The 15,093-nt window shown below is 45.2% G+C and overlaps 3 protein-coding genes across 3 annotated transcripts; 1 reads left to right on the top strand and 2 right to left on the bottom strand.

Annotated features, from left to right (window-relative positions):
• Positions 1 to 1,189: 1,189 nt before the first annotated feature.
• Positions 1,190 to 3,067, bottom strand: mrps7 (mitochondrial ribosomal protein S7). The gene is made up of 6 exons (XM_037475192.2): positions 3,034 to 3,067; positions 2,848 to 2,944; positions 2,093 to 2,284; positions 1,948 to 2,011; positions 1,703 to 1,870; positions 1,190 to 1,613 (listed from the first exon to the last, which is right to left on the bottom strand). Exons 1-6 carry the CDS (start codon positions 3,050 to 3,052, stop codon positions 1,392 to 1,394), a joined length of 762 nt encoding a protein of 253 aa, XP_037331089.2. The 5' UTR covers positions 3,053 to 3,067; the 3' UTR covers positions 1,190 to 1,391.
• Positions 3,068 to 3,088: 21 nt separating this feature from the next.
• On the top strand, positions 3,089 to 8,779 carry LOC119219790 (ADP-ribosylation factor-binding protein GGA3-like). The gene is made up of 17 exons (XM_037475188.2): positions 3,089 to 3,185; positions 3,645 to 3,729; positions 3,814 to 3,889; positions 3,966 to 4,064; positions 4,155 to 4,278; positions 4,375 to 4,478; positions 4,689 to 4,769; positions 4,885 to 5,022; positions 5,151 to 5,232; positions 5,322 to 5,432; positions 5,523 to 5,771; positions 6,046 to 6,128; positions 6,215 to 6,372; positions 6,539 to 6,816; positions 6,910 to 7,079; positions 7,166 to 7,276; positions 7,398 to 8,779. Exons 1-17 carry the CDS (start codon positions 3,146 to 3,148, stop codon positions 7,506 to 7,508), a joined length of 2,100 nt encoding a protein of 699 aa, XP_037331085.2. The 5' UTR covers positions 3,089 to 3,145; the 3' UTR covers positions 7,509 to 8,779.
• Positions 8,780 to 8,967: 188 nt separating this feature from the next.
• Positions 8,968 to 15,068, bottom strand: nup85 (nucleoporin 85). Its single transcript, XM_037475189.2, has 19 exons — positions 14,927 to 15,068; positions 14,346 to 14,436; positions 14,089 to 14,245; positions 13,888 to 13,958; positions 13,764 to 13,807; positions 13,466 to 13,535; positions 13,242 to 13,363; positions 12,984 to 13,118; positions 12,601 to 12,723; positions 12,333 to 12,464; positions 12,114 to 12,220; positions 11,920 to 12,003; positions 11,749 to 11,814; positions 11,373 to 11,524; positions 11,156 to 11,273; positions 10,438 to 10,538; positions 10,026 to 10,177; positions 9,765 to 9,866; positions 8,968 to 9,363 (listed from the first exon to the last, which is right to left on the bottom strand). Exons 1-19 carry the CDS (start codon positions 14,957 to 14,959, stop codon positions 9,265 to 9,267), a joined length of 1,959 nt encoding a protein of 652 aa, XP_037331086.2. The 5' UTR covers positions 14,960 to 15,068; the 3' UTR covers positions 8,968 to 9,264.
• Positions 15,069 to 15,093: the final 25 nt, after the last annotated feature.

Genomic DNA, 15,093 nt, shown 5'->3' on the forward strand with positions numbered 1-15,093 from the left:
TAGACGAGGTTTAGCCACATTCAGGTACACTTTGTTCTTGAGAAGCCGAAGCTATTTTATTTGTTTTTTTATTGATCTTGCCGGCATTCCTGTTTAAGTCCAATTTATTTTTTACCAAATCCAAAGGACTTGGAAGCAACATTCCAATAAGAAACCAGCTCATTTGCTCTTTGCTTTACTTTTTATAGTTGTGTGACCAAAGTTCATTGCAAATCTATATTTTAATAATTTAGTTTACCTTTTTTGTGTGGAATTGACATTTTACAAAAGGTTTGACTTAAGAAATATTCCTAATTTTTCTTGTAGGATTCCTCCGTTAAAGTTGGATTGCACGTCGTAGTAGGAGACAGTTTTATTTAGATAAAGTTAATTCAGGGACCTTTTTAATTCTCACAGCTCAACTAAAACGTAGCTTAGCTTCAGTTCACTTTTTAACATGTTTCTGAATTAGATGTAAATCCAGAAAAGTTTAGTTTGTTAAGCAATTGGTGCCAATATAACAGCGTGACATAGAACTAAAAATAAAATAAAAGTAGCAATACCACAGTAAACAAGTTGAGGGATAACCCATTTCAAAATATATATATTAGTATTATTGGATCCTAATAATCGATTAATACAAAAGAAACAATATTTCCCTGAAAAATGTGCTTAGTCACCCCCACCTCTGCAGGGAGGTGACGTTCCTCTGAATGAGGACTGCCACACTTCTTCTGAGCTGAACTCTGCTGTTTCCTTTTATTGACACCTGCTTACGGCTTCCGAATCTCTAACCAGAGCTGTGCCTTTTGATTCCGACACGAGCACTGCAGACAAATGTTACACCTCTTGGAAAAGCTGAACTTTTTTTTTATATGGAGATAAGTAAGGGGTGCTGATAGGGCAATCTCAATATTAGGAAATAAAAGCCCTGCCTCGGTCAAGATTAACAGAGGGCTGTATAATATTTCCCCAAATATCTTTTCTGATTGTTTGTGAGGTTTAACATTTGGTGTTTTTCACCACTTTGAAACCAAATAAAATAAACGAGTCATTAAAGTGATCCTGAAGAGTCAAATTAGTCCGTTAATGAGGCAGGGCTGACTTGTGACATCAGCTTATTAAATTACACTTCTACATTTCTCAATTCCATCTTTATGGTTGGTTTGTACATTTGATGCAGACTTTTTGTTCTAATAAATCTTTGAAGTTTCTTCTTGTGTGTTTATTAACAATACGGTTGAGCACAAATGTCCAGGTCTCCCTTTTACATTTCACTGTTGTCTTACGGCACTTTTTACAGCGTAGTCTTTCCAACATTCTCACAGCGTTCCTTATTTACAAAAATGGCAGCGCGAGTCACCGAAAATCCGTCCAGTCTCGTTTGAATTTCAGTCCGGAGGGGTTTCCTTCTACCACCAGCGGTAGTGGGCGTAGGCTCTGTTGGCCTCGGCCATCTTGTGCAGCTCATACTTCTTCTTGATGACGTTGCCCTCCTTCGCAGATGCCGCCAGCAGTTCCTGGGAGAGTTTTTCGTACATGTGCATGCGTCGATGTTTGTTGTCCCGGCACTCTGTGATCATCCACTTCATGGCCAGGAAGCGACGGCGGTTGTCCGACAGGGGGATGGGCACCTGGGTGGAGGTGGGGATCAAACAGAATACAATTAGCCTTTGCGTTTATTCTCTCATCTGAGCCATTATTGATCCGCCTCATCGCTCACCTGGTAGTACTTTCCACCTTTCTGTATGCTGGCCAACCCAACGACGGGCTTGCAGTTCTCCAGAGCCTGGTGGAAAACTGTGTACGGGTTACACTCGATCTCTTCCTTGTTCCCTCCTGCAGCTTTGTGATATTTCTCCACCTGTTTCCTCTTTATGCTCTCCAGGGTCTGGAGGCAGAGGGAGAAATAATTAGGTACAACGCAAATCTTTGAGCGTCCCTTTGAGACTGTGTTTATTTTCTTACGTCTGTCATAATCTCTCTGGCCAAAATCTTGTTTCCATCCGTCATCATCATGTTTATGAATTTGCTGAAAAGTGAGAAAAAAAAAACATTATTGCCTGAATTTCTAAGATGCACAGTTTTGGCCAAAGGCATGTTTGTCCATCACCTGAGGACTGGGTCGCTGAAAACAGAGCTGGTGACTCCACCAGTCGCTGCCTTGATGGGTCGGACCGCTTTGAGCTCCCGCTGCTCCTTCTCCTCAGCACTCAGCTCCGTCTCCGGTGTGCTGTAGGCCTCCTTGCTGACCTCCGGCTCCAGATAGTAAGGGTTGTATCTGCTCCACCTCACCAGGAACACTCTGCCAACAAAACACACCAATTAGCTCGGAGAGTTACTGCGTGGAATCCCCAGACCTGGTTAGTGGATCCACAGAACATGAATCATTAGGTTCAGTAGATAAAGCCAAGATGTATTCAACAATTTAGAAATATTCACTGCATACATTTTAAAAATGAAAAGTCAGATCATGTTTATAACATATTTTTATTTTAGTCTCTGAAGGAATGCAAATAATCAAGACAGCAAAAATACATAAAGGCGTATAGACGTATATGAAGCGAGAACAAATACAAAGACTAGCATGAGAGAATGCGTGCTTTATATGAGGTAACCATATAATTGAGACCATTGAAAATCAAAACAACTAAGGATACATCGGTTTTACAGAAATGAATGAATAATAAAGTTAATAGTTTGCAATTGTATCGTTCGTGTTGGCAGATATGTAACGTTGCAACAACCGCATCATTTTAAATATTTTGATCCTGAATTGCCGTAAATTTTCTCCCATAGCCAATTAATACGAAATCGACTGCTAACGCAACCTATTAATGTGTGTGTGTCGTTATAATTTGATTTTACCTTGGTGTCCAAGGTTTTAACAATCCAGTGATGGAGGCAGCCATCTTGAAAATGTGAGTGTCTGTTAGGACCCCGGGTTGGTATCTCCCGCAGATGCCTGCACAGAAAACTTATACTCAGAATCACAGTTTCATTCGGCAGATAAAAATTTAAACACCGATGTGATTTAAAAAAAAACGTACTTACAATGATGTACAACAGCCATTTTTTTATTTTATTTTTTTAAATAATTCTGATCAATAACGTTCGACTCTCGCGCACACGCTGGCGGTGACATCACGGGTTTGTTGTTAGTGCTATGGCGTACCAGGAAGGGGAGTCGCTTGAATCCTGGCTCAGTGAGTGATTCACCTCATTTTATGAATTAAATCGTGTGCGTAATTAGCTGGATTCGGGGCAGTAGCGTTAAACCTGTTCGTGAGGAAGCTGCTGGGGTGGAGGTGGCGGGGGAAGGGGGGGCGATCGGGGCTCCTCCTGGTTCCCTATCCCTGCATCATTGGCAGGATGGGTGGAGAGAGCCTTGTTGGACGCTGCATGGGTCCCGTATGCCAGTGACAGCTCGGTGTGCAGGGTGTGTTTACAGGCGCTCCGCTAAAAAGCTCTGCGCACAGTTCAATACTTGCAGCCGCTTGCTGGACCGCTAACACAATGAGCTGCGCCTCTAACACAATGAGCTCTCTCTGTCGGTGCTTACGAGGAGGACACTTGCTGCATTGTCCCACGTATGAACACACAAATGTCCTCGTTGAGGCATGTTCACGGTGGGGCGTGATGTGATGTGTCTCTCTCCCTGACAGATAAAGCCACCCATCCGACAAACAGACAGGAGGACTGGGAGTACATCATAGGCTTCTGTGATCAGATCAACAAGGAGCTGGAAGGGTACGGCCGTGCTGGCGTTTGTAAACCATCGCCTTTATAAAAGAAAGCGTCTCTGATGTTTGAATTTCTTTTCTTTTTTTGCAGTCCTCAGATAGCTGTGACTCTCCTCGTCCACAAAATACACTCGCCACAAGAATGGGAAGCTCTTCAGGCCCTGACCGTAAGAAATGATTCACCTTTATATCAACAAGCATCTTTTTTAAAATTTTATTTAATCTCCACAATGTTATGTTCAGGTATTGGAGGCATGTATGAAGAACTGCGGGAGAAGGTTTCACAATGAAGTCGGAAAATACAGATTTTTAAACGAGCTGATTAAAGTTGTGTCGCCAAAGGTATGAATTCCCCAATTCGGATTTAAAAAGAAAACTATACTATCTGTATTTCCTACCATCCGGCTTCTAATCCTCTCCATTCTTTTCCAGTACATGGGCGACAGTGCACCTGAGAAGGTGAAGATGAAGATTGTAGAGATGCTGTACAGCTGGACGGTGGCTTTTCCAAATGAAATCAAGATCAGCGAAGCCTACCAGACGCTGAGGAGACAGGGTGTGCTGGGATCAGTCAGACGCTCATCACCATGCATGTGACAAAGAGATGTCTCATCCTCCTCTCTCTCTCTCTCTCTCTCTCCCTCCTCACCAGGCCTCGTCACACACGACCCCGAGTTACCGCTGGACCGGACTCTGATCCCCTCTCCTCCGACTCGACCCAAACACCCGGTGTTTGACAACGAGGACATGGGCAAGGTGAGAGATCGGAGGGATGTTATACTATTATCTCCATGTCATCGTCAAGGGGCTTTAAGTTCATACGTGTACAAAGTAGTAAAATGTTTGTACCTTTGTTCTACTTTGTCGTCTTTGTTTGTTAACGACGGTGGAAAAAAGGGGTCAAATTTCTTGCCTGGCCGGTGAAGCTGATTCCGATTCTCTGTGTAATTTGTTGTGTGTGTCCAGCTGCTGGCTGAGCTTCTCCGGAGTAAAAATCCAGAAGACCTCCAGGAAGCCAACAGACTAATCAAGAACATGGTGAAAGAGGTAAGAGCTGCGTGGTCTTACACTGCTCGCTGCTCCTCAGAGGGTTAAATACATCTAATGTTGCATAGTATCTGCTGAGTATCACATGATGTGTGGTGTACGGTGTTTGTGTCAGGACGAGGCCCGAGTGCACAAAGTCACAAAGCGCATTCACACGCTGGAGGAGGTGAACATCAACGTGAAGCTGCTGACGGAGATGCTGTCCCACTACGACAAGGACAGCTCCACCGACTCGGACAGGGATATCATTAAGGTGTGTGTCCCAAAAAAATCTTTAACCCACGAGGAGGAAACTTCCAGATGTTGTAATACTTTATTCGTGTAAACAATTGCCATCGTTGAAATGACCTGAGCTGCACCTCCTCCGCGGTTTCCTCCCAGGATCTCTACGAGCGATGTGACAAGCTGAGGCGCGCTGCTTTCAAAATGGCCACCGAGACGGAGGACAACGACGCCAGTCTAGGTTCGCCCCGGCTCTGGAAGACGCCCGCTGTCGATGCCTCGGACCGTTTCCTCCCTGTGTGCTCACCTGTGCACCTTTTGACTCCTCAGGGGACATCTTGCAGGCCAGCGACGACCTCTCCAGGGTCATCAACGCCTACAAGAAGACCGTGGAGGGGCAGCCCCTCAACGGGGACAGCGAGGAGCCTCGACCCTCGGCCGGTGAGAGACCTCGCAGAAGTGCCCGCGCCTTTTTGTTGTTGTTGTTGTTGCATTTGGCCCTAAATAAACGTCGGGACACCCTGCCAACAGAGACCACGGACACGCTGATCGACCTCGCAGGCCTGGACACTCCGAGTCCCCCTCAGCCCGCCGCCCCTCCGTTCCAGTCCCTAAATCCCGTCTCCGCCGATCCGCCTGCGTCCCCCATCCCCGTCCTGCCTCCTCCGCCCAAACGCCTGGCGGGCTCCAACGGCAGCCAGAGCAGCAGCCCGAGTCGCCCTCCCCCGGACAAGGCCTGCACTACCTTCTCACTCCTCGATGATGAGCTGCTGTGTCTGGGTACCAAATCCGCCAACTGGACTTTTTGGGGCTTGTTTCATGTCTCTCTGAAAGGATCCACCTGCTAGCATCTTAAAGCTTGCTGAAGATTTGATGTTGTGTTTGTTTAATCTGTGTGGTATCAACCTTCTAATTGGCTAAGCAATTAGTTGAATGTAAAGAGATGTGAGAGAGCTGAGAAGAAAGCCTGAACTCTCAGCACAAATACATAACGGAATCAAAGATGAAGGATTTTCTCTCTTTTGATAATACAACTGTCTGCATCTTCTTCCAGGACTCAACGACCCCCCTACCTCTCTGAGCGGCCAATCAAAACCCAAGCTGAATGAATTGTCCAATCACTGGACTTCCTTACAGGTACATCCAACACGTTGACCCACACCACAGCTCGCTGGTTTACACGTAACGGGAGAACAACTGTTGCCTCCTCATCTCCTCCGCAGGCTGCGGGTGGGGACATGTTTGGCAGCCTCGCTCGTTCAGGTCCAGCTGTGCCTCCAGCTGTTCCCCCAGCTGTGCCTGCAGCGGAAGCAGCTGCTGCCACACACAGTCTCCAGGACCTGCAAGACCTGGCCATGATGGGCTTCTCTGATCACAAGAGGTACTCTCGTCATCCACAGCCTCTCCGTCGGTGCTCTCTAACAATATGGCCGACGTTAAGCACATGATCTCTCCCATGATGCACTTGTACACATTTTGACTTGTTAAAAGGATTTATTTTAGTTTGTTAGTTGACTTTCCATCGTTGTTTTTCTCGTGCTTCTCAGTTTGTCCACCCAGAGGGCGGCCCGAGGAAGCGGCTTTGGGTTTCCCGCGGCGGCCCCTCCCCTCGCACACGGCTCTCCCTCCTCCCCCTCCCGCCTCCACGGGGCGTTTCCTGCCTCCCCGGCTCTGTCCCACGCCAAGGCCCAGAGCCTGGGCTCCGCCCCGGGCAGCCCGCTCTTCCGCTCGCTGTCCCCCTGCGACCTCCCCCTCCAGGGCAGCCCGGCCAGAGCCACGGACTCCCTGAGCAACGTGCACGTCCCCCTGGAGGCCATCAGACCGAGTAACGGCAGGGGGGGGGGGGTTGGCGGTGGGCTGGACTTGTTTTAGCGGGCGGGTGACTCTTGGGATGAATGACGTGCCCTTTCCTTCTCAGGTAAAGTGCTGCCCGTGACGGCCTACGACAAGGACGGCGTTCGCATGCTCCTCAACTTCGCGTCGGACTGCCCCCCCGGCCGGCCCGACGTGTTGGTGCTGGTGGTGTCCATGCTCAACACGGCACCGCTGCTTGTTTACAACGTGGTCCTGCAAGCCGCCGTGCCAAAGGTAGAGAGGCGCGTTGTCCTTGTTCCCCCCCCGCGTGTTCCTTTCCACGGAAGCAAATATACAGGCTTCTTTTCATCCTCCACCAGTCAATGAAGGTGAAGCTGCTGCCTCCATCAGGAACAGAAGTGGCCCCGTTTAACCCCATCCTACCTCCGGCCTCCATCACCCAGATTATGTTGCTGGCCAACCCGACAAAGGTAGGCGACACAACAACACTTAAGGACTTGAATACACCAAGGATTTTGCAGCCTCAGAGCTTTAATAAGGCTAAAAGATCTGTGTGTGTGTGTGTGTGTGTGTGTGTTTATCTCCTCGCAGGAGAAGGTGCGTCTGCGCTATAAGCTGTCTTTCACACTAGGAGATCGTCTGTGCAACGAGGTCGGAGAGGTCGACCAGTTCCCCCCGCCAGAGCTGTGGGGTCAGCTTTAGAGGCGTGCAGGCCTGCTGCCGCTCAGCAGGTACAGATTGGTTAATTCCCCACGCAGGTGTGTGTGTGTGTGTACATCACATGGTGGAACGCTGACTGGACCGTACAGCTTCACCTTCCTCATAGTTGTCAAGTCTTCTTTTTGGCCATTGTTACTACTGGCAGTGAGGAGCTAACAGCTGAAACTAAATTAGTATTTATACGGTGCTTGTATACTTTTATGTTAATAAATTAAAGATTAAAGAAGGCAGTAAGAAGTAAGGCAGCCGTAGTGTTTACAAGATGGCATTAAGATCAATATTAAAAGGGAGTTTCCCTGAAATGAGTATTACCGATTAATTGTGCTAAAAATGATCAATATATTAGAGCAGTGGTTCTCAAATGGGAGGAAGTGTGCCCCTCTGGATACATGAGATTAAAAAAAAATTGGCATCCATTCAAAAATAGTTATCTAATAAATATCAGTTGTTAGTTCATAAACTGAATTTTATATATAATTCATTTCATTTTATTTTGTATATCCCAAAATCGCAATCGGTTGGTGGTTCGCTCTGCTCAAATCCTAAAAAGAGGTTGGACCCAACCTGGCATACGCCCCCTGTCCTCGCCCGTCAATCAAAGCTGCCTTGAAAGCTCAAACGAAGGTCAAAGGAGTCGTGGTTGAAGCGGCTGTAAAACCTGCCCACGAGGGGCGGCCCACCCAAAGTGTTGTTTCAGCTTTTTTTTCAACCCCAAATGCTTTGTACTCCTTAGTGGGTACATCACTAAAAGAAAAAAGGTTGAGAACCACTGCATTAGAGCCGAGCTTCTGAAAGACGCGATGGAGCGCAGTATCAAACTAAGTTGTAAGTTAGCAGAGCCTAAGATCCAACAGCTGAGCGTTTATGTTGCACTTTCCCACAGAAAATATACTTGAATATGTGCAGACATTTGAAAACAGGATTCAGCAGATGTCTTAAGATGGTGAGATAAACTGGAAAATGTGTGTTTAGTAAAAAGTACTATTAATGTCAACCATCATGATTTTAACATGGTTTCCTGTTTATCAAATATACTTGTGATACTCTTATGGATCGACAATATTTCGTTATGTGATGAAATTAAATTTATGTTTGAGTCTAACTGTATTTCATTCTAAAAAAAATGAAAGGCGAGTGTTTGCATTTCAGTCTTGAGTTTACCAGTGGGTTTGTTTCATGGATATCTGCCCCTACCAGTGTTCGGATTGGGAGTATTTTGGCTTATTTTCCCCTCAGTTAATGTATTTCAGTGCATCACTGAACCTACGAAAATGTGAACTTAACAAAATCTGAATTTAAATGATTGCGCTCAAGGGAAATCCGCCCCCACAAAGTGTGTTCAGCAGTGGGACGGTGCGGAGAGTATCGTTCCTTAAAATCAGTCCAGCCAATCCTCCCGCAGGTCCCTTCTCTGGTAGCCATCAGCTCCTCAAATTAAATGTACAGAGGGGGTGCGCTGACTGTACATAGTGTGCAATGTACCTTTGTTGTATGACAAGTTATGTGAACTTGTGACGTGTAGCTTTAGGGAGCGGAGCCTTAGGTCTGTGCGTTCTCTACAATGGGCCATTTGTTCACTACATGGAAACAATAAAGACTTTCAATGGATGTCAAGGGTTTTGTTTTTATAAACATAATGAAAAGAGTTTTATTATCAAATACCATATTTTGATTACTTGAAGTTTATGTACAAAATACAAAAATGTCAAAAGAAGAGCATTCCGTTTAACGTCATCATTCACACTTCCACGGTTCCTTCTTTAATAATCGCCATGGCCAGATTCCGGGCCAGCGAGAGTCTCAGGAGCTCCACTTTGGTCAGCTCGATGTCTTCATCCTGAAATCATAAATACACTCGCATGAGAAGTGTGTTGGATTGTGGTATTGCAGCTGTAAAACAAATTAATTTCACCAAAGTTTGTGGATTACAAACTGAGCAATGCATCGTGGGGGACATGTTCTCTAATTGACTAAAAACTCTCTAATTGTACTTGGGGGTGGGCTCTTATAAGCTCTTGCTTCAGTCCACTCCTTTTGAGCACCATGTGTACTGCTCAAATAAATAAACAAATTCAAATTCAAAAATTGACCTAAAAAACGTGTCAGCTTTCGCTCTCCTTCATTCAAACTGAAGCACCAAATTGACAAAATCAACCTAATTTGACAAAAGGAGAAGCTTGTGCAAACAATGATCATCATCTTCATGGGAGCAACAGCAGCGGGTGAGGAGCTGCGTACCTGCGAGGTCTTAGCTGAGCCGAGCGCTGAGGTGTTCAGGGAGGAGGTGAGCTCCTCTAAGCAGAACATCAGCTCGTGGGTTTGGTCTGCCGAGAAGATCACCTGAACATTCAAACAACAAAAGTCACCTTTTAGCTGAAAGAGTTCACCAAAAAAATAAATAGAAAAAAGATCAAGATCCGGTCCTGTGACTAGTAATTTAAAATGCATCATCAGGATGCAACGTTTTCACGGGGGGGGAAGAGAGTGGGGGTGACGAACCTCTTTCTGCTCCAGCAGCGGCAAGGCGTCGGTCAGCAGCGTCATCCAGAAGCTGCGGGGGGCGATCTTGGCCGTCATGAGGGAGAGGAGCAGCTTGGCTGCCTCGCCGAAGCGCTTCTCCCCGTACAGCTTGTGGAACTCCCGATACTTCCCTGGAAGCAATGAAAACGGTCAACGGTGACGTCACCTTTCGTCTGCATGAATCAATCGTTCTCTTATTTACAACCAACAGTCGAGTGTCTCCAGAGGTCACAGACTGTGCGCCACTGCGTCGGTTTTTGCGGAGATAAACCGTTGCGGTAAAAAAGGAAGATGAAGACCGAACATCCCCTCACTTGATGAGTGACTTAAACTTGCGAGTCAAAAAGGAGAGCAGCGCTACAAAATGCTGTTTTACGTTGCGTGTTCGTACCGAGGAAAGTGAGCCTGTCGCTGAGCAGCATTGCTGGACCCAAGTTGTCGATCAGGTCCAAATCAGAGAAGGTCCCCCTGGTGCAGTAATCCTGTAGAAACCTCACACACAAATTGGAAAGAAAACAACCTCAAATGCTTTTAGAAGAAAGCTGCAACTTTGACCTCAAATCAAAATTACTTTTACGTGTAAAAAGCCTCCACACGATACATACAGGACTGTCTCAGAAAATTAGAATATTGTGATAAAGTTCTTTTTCTGTAATGCAATTAAAAAAACAAAAATGTCATGCATTCTGGAAACACCCTTGCAGGTGTTGAGTTAATTAGACGATTCAAATGATTAGTTGAATACCCTACTAGTATACTTTTTCATGATATTCTGAGATTTAGAGATAGGATATTTGAGTTTTCTTAAGCTGTAAGTCATAATCAGCAATATTAAAAGAATAAAAGGCTTGCAATATTTCAGTTGATTTGTAATGAATCCAGAATGCATGACATTTGTTTTTTTAATTGCATTACAGAAAATAAAGAACTTTATCACAATATTCTGATTTTCTGAGACAGTCCTGTATATCTGACTGACAAAGCTTTTAGTTGTCATTGGGTTTGATCAACTCCATAAATATCATCTCACACAAGAGTCTCTAAAAAAAAGGAAATCGTTTTATAAAGGCAACATCTACCAGACTGAGCCAGGTGTCCAGGGTACCAACCTCTCTGAAATGAGCGTGGCAAAGGCAGCGTCTTTGGCCCTGATGCTCCAGGAGAGAGCAGAGCCCAGTCTGTTGTTCCGCAGGGCCCTCATAGCCATGATCTTGCAGATACTGCGCACTGAACGAGGAACAGAAACGAACGGTTGGTAATAAGCACACAACTCCACAGTTGCCTGCGTTGGAGTGAGACAGGCGGGTACTCTGAAGGAAGTGCTACCTTGTTCGGACATCTGCCTCTGGTCACAGATCCGGAGCACCTTGAGGGCTTTGCGCTCGGTGTCTAAAGGAACCCGCTCGATCTGCAGCTCCAGGTAGACGTGGCCAAACTCTGGGCAGTGGTCAAAGTAGTCCACTGCCAACTGCCACAGACTGCGCACAAACACATGCAATACAGTGAGGCATGTTTCCATTGTGCTGACACCTTGTAGGGGAGACTTAAATCAAAGTAAATTACAGAGAGGAGGTTTAATTGATGATGAAATTGATCACCATTCGCATGTCCAAAAGCTATGGGTATCAAGCTCTGATTGAACATTGAATACACAACTTCATTCCCTACCATGAAGATAATGTGCACACTCCTACAACCGTACCTGTGATGCGTAAAGAGACCAGAAGCATATTCTAACAGGAGGAACTCTCTCAAATTGGAGCCAAAGCTGAAAAGACACACAAATAAGGACGATATGGTAGATGTTAGAACCTGGTTATCTCCAGATTAAAAAAAGAGTGCCTGTAGGTACGCGGCCGGACAGAGGGCTTACTGCAGATTGTGAGACTGGAGGAGTTTGCAGTGATCCAACAGATCCGTCAAATGGGCCACGAACCACCAGTTGTTGAGAGCAATGCTGAAGAGACGTGTGGCGGAGAAATTAGGGAATAGTTCAAGTTTTTAACATGGATGTAGCGTGTCTTGTATGTGCTTATACTTATAGATGGATGTAATTCTGCATGGTACCTGCAGTCCTTGATGACCTGATGAATGTCAAACTCAAAAGCAGCCAGTAAAATGTTGTCCAAAGGTTCTGGAACGCTCCTCGAGTCCAGAAACATCGTCAGGCATGACTGGAGCGCGCCCGCACACACACACACACACACAGACACACACAGAGAGAGTGAGTAACAGTAGGAGTACATTTAAACACCGAGTGGTGCAGCAGCAGTTGGTGTAGTGTACCTGTGCATAGTAATGTAACTCTGTGGGTTTGACTGTGGGGTGGCTAAAGAGCAGCCTAGTGACCAGGAAGTGGTACCAGGTGCTCAGTAGCTCCTTGTGCTCCAGCAACGTGTCTTCGTCCCCCGCTAGGATCTAAGATGACGAGCAAAAACACACCAGGGAAAAGGTGTTGGATGAATCTTACTGATGTTAAGAATAGAGATCTTAAACTTGTCTTGCTATTGCCCACGCTTAGAAATATCATTTTTATAAAAACGTGTGCTCTGACCTTGCAGATGATTTCCAGGTGACGATTGCTGGCAAACGAGTTGTCCTGCAGGCAGCGGTTCACCTCGTCATGCCAGTGTCTCCACTTGACGTCAAACTCCGTCAGCGTCTGATTGCCCCCAGGCTAATGGTCATCGGACAGAATTTAAATGAAAGAGTATGTATGATATTAACGAAGCAGGGACGGGACGGGCTTAGAAGATATGAACCGTCTGTTTTTATCCACATTTAGAGCAATGTAAAGCTTTAAATGTCACTAGCAGCCCATTGTTTATGGTTATTACGTTACTCTGGCGAGTAAGAATATAATTAAAATGCAGATATCCACTTGCCAAAGCAGACAACAAATACTCCATGAGAGGAACTGCTGAAAGACAATCTTACATTGTAGAAAGGCATCCTGCTGAGCAACGTGTCAATCAGCTTGTACATGCTCCTGGCGGCAGGCTGCAGGGCGGCCTGCTTCACCAGCATCTGTCTGGCTTCTTCCAACCTGCCCTGCAGCACATAACTCACCACCTGCACAGCACAGATACAAAACATGACAGAAAGGGATCGTCACCCTCAAAGCCAAGGTGGGGCGTGCAGGCGGCTTGTATAGTGTCAAAGACAGAGACGCCTGTGTGTTCGCGCTGCACCCACCACGTCCCAGTAGTCGTGGTGCTCAGCCGGGCTCTCACTCTGCAGCACATCTCTGGCCTTCTCATCCACATCAGCCTTGTGTAACCTAACCCAGTCAAGGAGGTGGAGCAACAGGGAACCCGCTGAGAGAACACACACACACACACACACACACGCACACGTTACAAAATGTGTTGCACAGACACAAAACGAGATTAACAACAAGCACAAAGTCAAACTCTAACCAGGAGCAGCATCAATGAAGAGCACTTCACACAGATTCCAGATCAGTTCTATGGCCAACAGAATGGAAACCTGCAACACCAAAACAGAGGCTGAGGTTAGGACCGTTTCAATGAAAACAAAATAAGTATTCATTCCTCTGAACTAAATTGAATATGCTATGTATTTAATAGAAATGGTTTAATAATGTTTTCTTTATTTTTATTACTGCCTAGCTCTACTAAAATGAATAAACAGATTGCATACTACGTGTGCGTTATATCTACATCTCACATAAGGATGAAATGTCTCAGTACATGCCTGGTTTCCATATTGCGTGGCTACGACTGCATCTTTTGTAGAAACTGCAGAAAAGAGAAAAGAATAAATTTGATTATTCAAAATAAAAACTAAAATATTCTGATTAGATCTTTAAAAATCAGACCTGCAACTTGCTGAAGTTCCTCCATACAAGCTCGTATCACAGATCTGTAATTTTTACTGATGCTGACAAATCTAAGGAGCAAAATAGGGACAAATCACCATACTTGATCTTTTCTGCAGGTACTTATTCTGCTTTTAGAATGAAGTTTTATGTGAAAATCAAAATAAAGTGACATGGAAAGAAACAGAGCAATCGCCTTACTGGGGTTTTTTGTTCTTGCTGGGGAGGTCCTCTTTAATTGTCTGCAGGCCAACAAAGATGTGATGTGACTCATTGAAGAGTTTGCGTAAAATTGGGGAATATATATCCTCATCTTTCCTGACTTCGTGGATGAAGGAACAGCTCGATCCTTTAGCACCTGAAATGAATGAAGAGATGGCATAACAGAGGTGTATTAGGGGAGAGGGCAGGAGAGAGTGAAAACACGGAGAGGGGCTTGTATCAATATCTACACATACCTGACGTATTGTAGAGGGTCTCATACACAAGGATGTCACCTGGACCCCATGCAAATCCCAAATGGTTCCCATCACTGGCTGCAGGAATATTCTGCGTTTTAAAAAGAGACACTTTGTCATTTTACAGAAATGATCAATCCGAGACAGAGGGATCAAGTCATACTGTGTTGTGAAACTCCTGGCATGATTGCAACTTTGTTGAAAATCTACTGTAATGTAAATGTAAACATAAAGGCATAATAGGTATTTTTACTCCGATTTTTAGCAGTTAAGACACATTTATAACTGTACTGAAAGTCTCCTCATAATCAAAAGATGAATTTGCTAATTTAACGTTAATTATTCAATAATTAAGTTAGAATACTTTCTAACAACTAAATTGTTGTATTAATTGTGTTCTTACTCCATTATATATAATACGAGTGGGTTTCTGTTATTATTATTATTGAATGTGTCTGACACGCTTCGTGGGACTGAGTTCAACTCGCTTGATTTGAGTTTCAGTGATGTTGCGACGCGGTTAGCTAGTTAGCAACGCTAATCGCGAAAAGAGAGAAAGTTAAACTACAGCGGCTACTTACTGTGACTGCCGGCTCTACATCTACCTCCTCCATCAGAGAACAATGTTAGTGACCCGATGAAATATGAATGAGCAACTATTCCGCGCTAAACACTGTACCGCATGAACTACAGGTCCAGCGCTGGTTACGCGCCTCACTCATTCATTCGAAGGACCTCACGGCGCGGA

This window comes from Pungitius pungitius, chromosome 12 (genome assembly GCF_949316345.1).
Source record: "Pungitius pungitius chromosome 12, fPunPun2.1, whole genome shotgun sequence".
Lineage (NCBI taxonomy): Eukaryota > Metazoa > Chordata > Actinopteri > Perciformes > Gasterosteidae > Pungitius > Pungitius pungitius.

What these genes read in the sequence shown, in the direction of transcription:
- mrps7 (XM_037475192.2), bottom strand. An exon ending in TTAAAACCTTGGACACCAAG is followed by an intron (nt 2,285 to 2,847) that starts GTAAAATCAAAT and finishes TTTTGTTGGCAG; the next exon opens with AGTGTTCCTGGTGAGGTGGA. An exon ending in CCAGAGAGATTATGACAGAC is followed by an intron (nt 1,871 to 1,947) that starts GTAAGAAAATAA and finishes CTCTGCCTCCAG; the next exon opens with ACCCTGGAGAGCATAAAGAG.
- LOC119219790 (XM_037475188.2), top strand. Translation starts at nt 3,146, where the DNA reads ATGGCGTACCAGGAAGGGGAGTCGCTTGAATCCTGGCTCA. An exon ending in CCAGACGCTGAGGAGACAGG is followed by an intron (nt 4,279 to 4,374) that starts GTGTGCTGGGAT and finishes CCTCCTCACCAG; the next exon opens with GCCTCGTCACACACGACCCC. An exon ending in TGCAAGCCGCCGTGCCAAAG is followed by an intron (nt 7,080 to 7,165) that starts GTAGAGAGGCGC and finishes ATCCTCCACCAG; the next exon opens with TCAATGAAGGTGAAGCTGCT.
- nup85 (XM_037475189.2), bottom strand. Translation starts at nt 14,959, where the DNA reads ATGGAGGAGGTAGATGTAGAGCCGGCAGTCACA. An exon ending in AGCAAGAACAAAAAACCCCA is followed by an intron (nt 13,959 to 14,088) that starts GTAAGGCGATTG and finishes TTTGCTCCTTAG; the next exon opens with ATTTGTCAGCATCAGTAAAA. An exon ending in GCAGGATGCCTTTCTACAAT is followed by an intron (nt 12,724 to 12,983) that starts GTAAGATTGTCT and finishes GATGACCATTAG; the next exon opens with CCTGGGGGCAATCAGACGCT.